A 3,151-nucleotide genomic window follows, 5' to 3' on the forward strand; every position below is an offset into this window, starting at 1 on the left:
GCTGAGGCACGGCAGGGAGCTGCTGCCTTTGGGAAGGGTGTGATGGTTGGGGTCTCGTCACACGTGTCCACCCTACTCTGTCCCCAGGAGCTCCAGGATTCACCCCCAGAGTGAGCTGGGGAGTGCCAGCAAGAGGAGCTTTCCCCACACCTCACTTCTCAAGCAGCCCAAGCTGGAGTAGGTGGCATCCCCTTGTCCCCACCACGCTGATGGTGCTCAAAAAAAAGCCACCAGCCACAGCCCCACGAGCCTGTGGCCACAGAGCGTTGCCCTGTCCTCCGTCCTGTGTCCTGGTGGCACTTACTTCTCTCGCCTCAGCTGTAGCAGCAGGCAGGATAACGCCTCAGGGTGCTCTGCAAAGGACAGGAGATCCTCAGCACAGGAGCTCGGGGTCATCATGACCCAGCGCCGTGCCTCTCCCACGCAGGGGACACCTCACCTTTGTACTTGAGGTGCTGCAGGATGGGGATGATGGTCTCCAGAGGAATGCTGTGTGCCAGGAAGAGCTGCCAGGTGCAATACTGCTCAAAGGTCTCCCAGTCCAGGCTTTGAACTAAGGGAAAGGAAATGAGGGTGAGGGGATCCTGCATGGTGCCAGGAGGAACATCAGGGACCACCAAAACCACCACAGATACCTCTGCCACTGTGCCAGGTGTGAGCAGGGACCTGGCATGTGGCACCAGGGGAGGTTCTGCCAGCTGAGGCACGAGTGGCAGAGCTGCAAAGTCACTAAAGCAGCTGCCTGGGGCTCAGAGGAAGAGAATTAACGAGGCTCTTTAATTAATGGGCTTAGACTGCTGCTTGCAGCTTGTGTAACACCAAAGCTGGATCTAAGCAGCCATCGGATCAGGGTGATGGGGCTTCTCTTTGGAAACATTTGCTGGCCCCCATGTACCTGCCGAGCTCTCCACGCTGGCTCTGCCCAAAAGCACCCCATGGCTGTGGCCACGGCCAGCTCTGACCCCAGGGCAGTAGCCACAGGGCACACGTGGGCAAAACGCAGCGTTGGCTAGAGATGGAAAAGGCTTTTCCACTGCACACCAGTCAGTGACTTGCACAGATGTTGAGATGAAGCCCAGTTAAAAAGCAACCAGGGGAACTGGGTCACCCACTGGTGATCCTGGGGGAAAAGGTGAGGAAGGTCACGAGGGAGAGATCATGGACACCAGCGTTTTCCTACACAGTGGCTAAGGGGAGCGTGGTCCTGGCAAAGGGCTGGGAGTCCATCTGAGGGGTGGTCCAAGGGCCAAACTAAACAGCAGCGAGGACCTTATTGCTCTTGGGATGTCACAGTCAAAAGAAAACAAAGGGAAATTCTGATTCCAATCCTTCTGACCATCCTTTTGCCATCACCTCCCAGCTGCTGCGCGGCGGGGAACAGCCGACTGCGCAGCACAAGCTACGGGTCTGCACCGAGACAAGTTCACATCCCAGGAGATGCAGCAGCTGGGACCATGTGGAGAGGCTGCAAAGCTGAGGGATATTTCAGGTCTTTTGTATTTCTCATATTATTATTTTTTCCTCTTTCTTATATTTTATTTTTCCCTCTGCCTGGGCAGGCTGTGGATGTGCAGAGCCCTGGATCACACTTTGCCTGGCACTGTAGAGAGCCAGGGTTCCCAAACCATCATCCAGCCAGGCTGGTAAAACCCATGAGAGCGCAGAGCCCGGATCACACTGCTAAATCTAACAATCTGGTTTAGGACAGTGATCCTTTAAGCAGTGGCAATAACACCGTGAGGAAATCCAGACCTCTGCAGAGCTCTTCCTCCAGCGGCGTGGCCACGTGCGGCATCGCTGAGCTAGTGCAGCGTGATCCGGACCACCACCCTCCCAGATCACAAAGCTGCAGCCTTCTCCCTTTCCAGGAACTTGGGGTCTCTTTGCAAAATTGGGGCCCAAAGGGCAGGAAGGCTCAGGGATGCTCAGGAACTGCTCTGCTTTCACCCCTCCTCGAGATGTGCCCAGACCTGGAGGAGTTTTACTCACTCAGGATATTCAGCACCGAGTCCTTCCGAAACATGACGAGGTTTCCCATCATCACATGGCACACCAGCTCCTGCAACTGGGCAGCAGAGAAAACAGGGTTTAGTGGGATGTTTGGGCTCTGCAGAAACCCTCTTCCATGGGGGATCACCGGGCAGATCTGGAGAGCAAGCGGGGAAGCTGTTGCTCTGCCAGTATCAGCCATCTCAGCAAGAGCAGGGATCCAGCGTGGAGTCCCAGAAACCCCCGTGGGCTGCAGGTGGCTCGTAAATCAGAGCTGGGTTAACCAGCTCCAGGGAGAAGCAGCTGTTGTGAGAGACCAGCCAGAGGCAAAGAAGCAATGAGAGGTTAATGGTTTCACACATCAACACCCAGGCTGGGGAGCAAGTGTCACGCTGGACAGACAGCAGATCCCCGTGGGCTGCGGGGCCAGGGTGGGTGGGATGGTGTCACCCTGTTTGGAGAGCTCAGCTGCCACCCATGCGCTGGGGACCTGCTCCTCATGCTCCAGGCACTCTCAGATTCAGGCTTTTGCTGATGGATGAACAAAGCCCACCCAGGGGCTGGCAGCAGGGGAGGGTTTGGCAGCCTGCTGGGAAAGCTCCAACAATCCCAGATCAGTCCACCCCGGGGCCCCAGATCATCCCTGGTCTGCAGGACGGGAGCTGACACTACCCAGATGTGTGGTGCTTCCTGCACTGACTCACCCCCATCATCCCTGGGAGAGGTGGAAGGGGAAGCAGGGGGGGGACGGGATGCACTGGGACCCTGACTGGGCTGCACTGGAGCAAGGTGGGGAGCTGGGGAGCAGCTCTGGCATTGACAGGCTCAGCACATTTTGGATCTCCTCTACCTTCCTCCCTGCTCCTCAGCCTCTGGGTCCAACCACCACAGCCTCCTCAAGCCCAGGGTGCTGGAGGGACGCGGAGCCCTGAGCTGCCCGGGCTCTGCCCCACGGCTCCGCTCGCAGAGCCCACGTGGGTCGGGCACAGAGGCCACACAGCCACAGCGTGGCAGGGAAACAGATGAAGAATAACAGGAAGGAACGAAGGAATTGGAGAAGGGAGGAGAGAGGAAACGCTACTGGTCTCTGCTGGGAAAAACAAAACCTTTGCATTTCAGCACAGGGCAGAGCCCAGGAGCAGAGAAATGAGAGCAGGGGGGG

At 57.4% G+C, this 3,151-nt stretch overlaps 1 protein-coding gene across 1 annotated transcript in view; it reads right to left on the minus strand.

Annotated features, from left to right (window-relative positions):
* LOC104523534 (integrator complex subunit 3-like) overlaps positions 1-2,191 on the minus strand; it is a 6,255-nt gene extending 4,064 nt beyond the window's left edge. The window contains 3 exon segments of the mRNA XM_010166152.2: positions 305-353; positions 440-553; positions 1,990-2,191. Coding sequence (XP_010164454.2) covers positions 305-353; positions 440-553; positions 1,990-2,191 — 365 coding nt within the window.
* Positions 2,192-3,151: the final 960 nt, after the last annotated feature.

The sequence above is a fragment of the Antrostomus carolinensis genome, unplaced genomic scaffold (genome assembly GCF_000700745.2).
Source record: "Antrostomus carolinensis isolate BGI_N321 unplaced genomic scaffold, ASM70074v2 scaffold35100, whole genome shotgun sequence".
Classification (NCBI taxonomy): domain Eukaryota; kingdom Metazoa; phylum Chordata; class Aves; order Caprimulgiformes; family Caprimulgidae; genus Antrostomus; species Antrostomus carolinensis.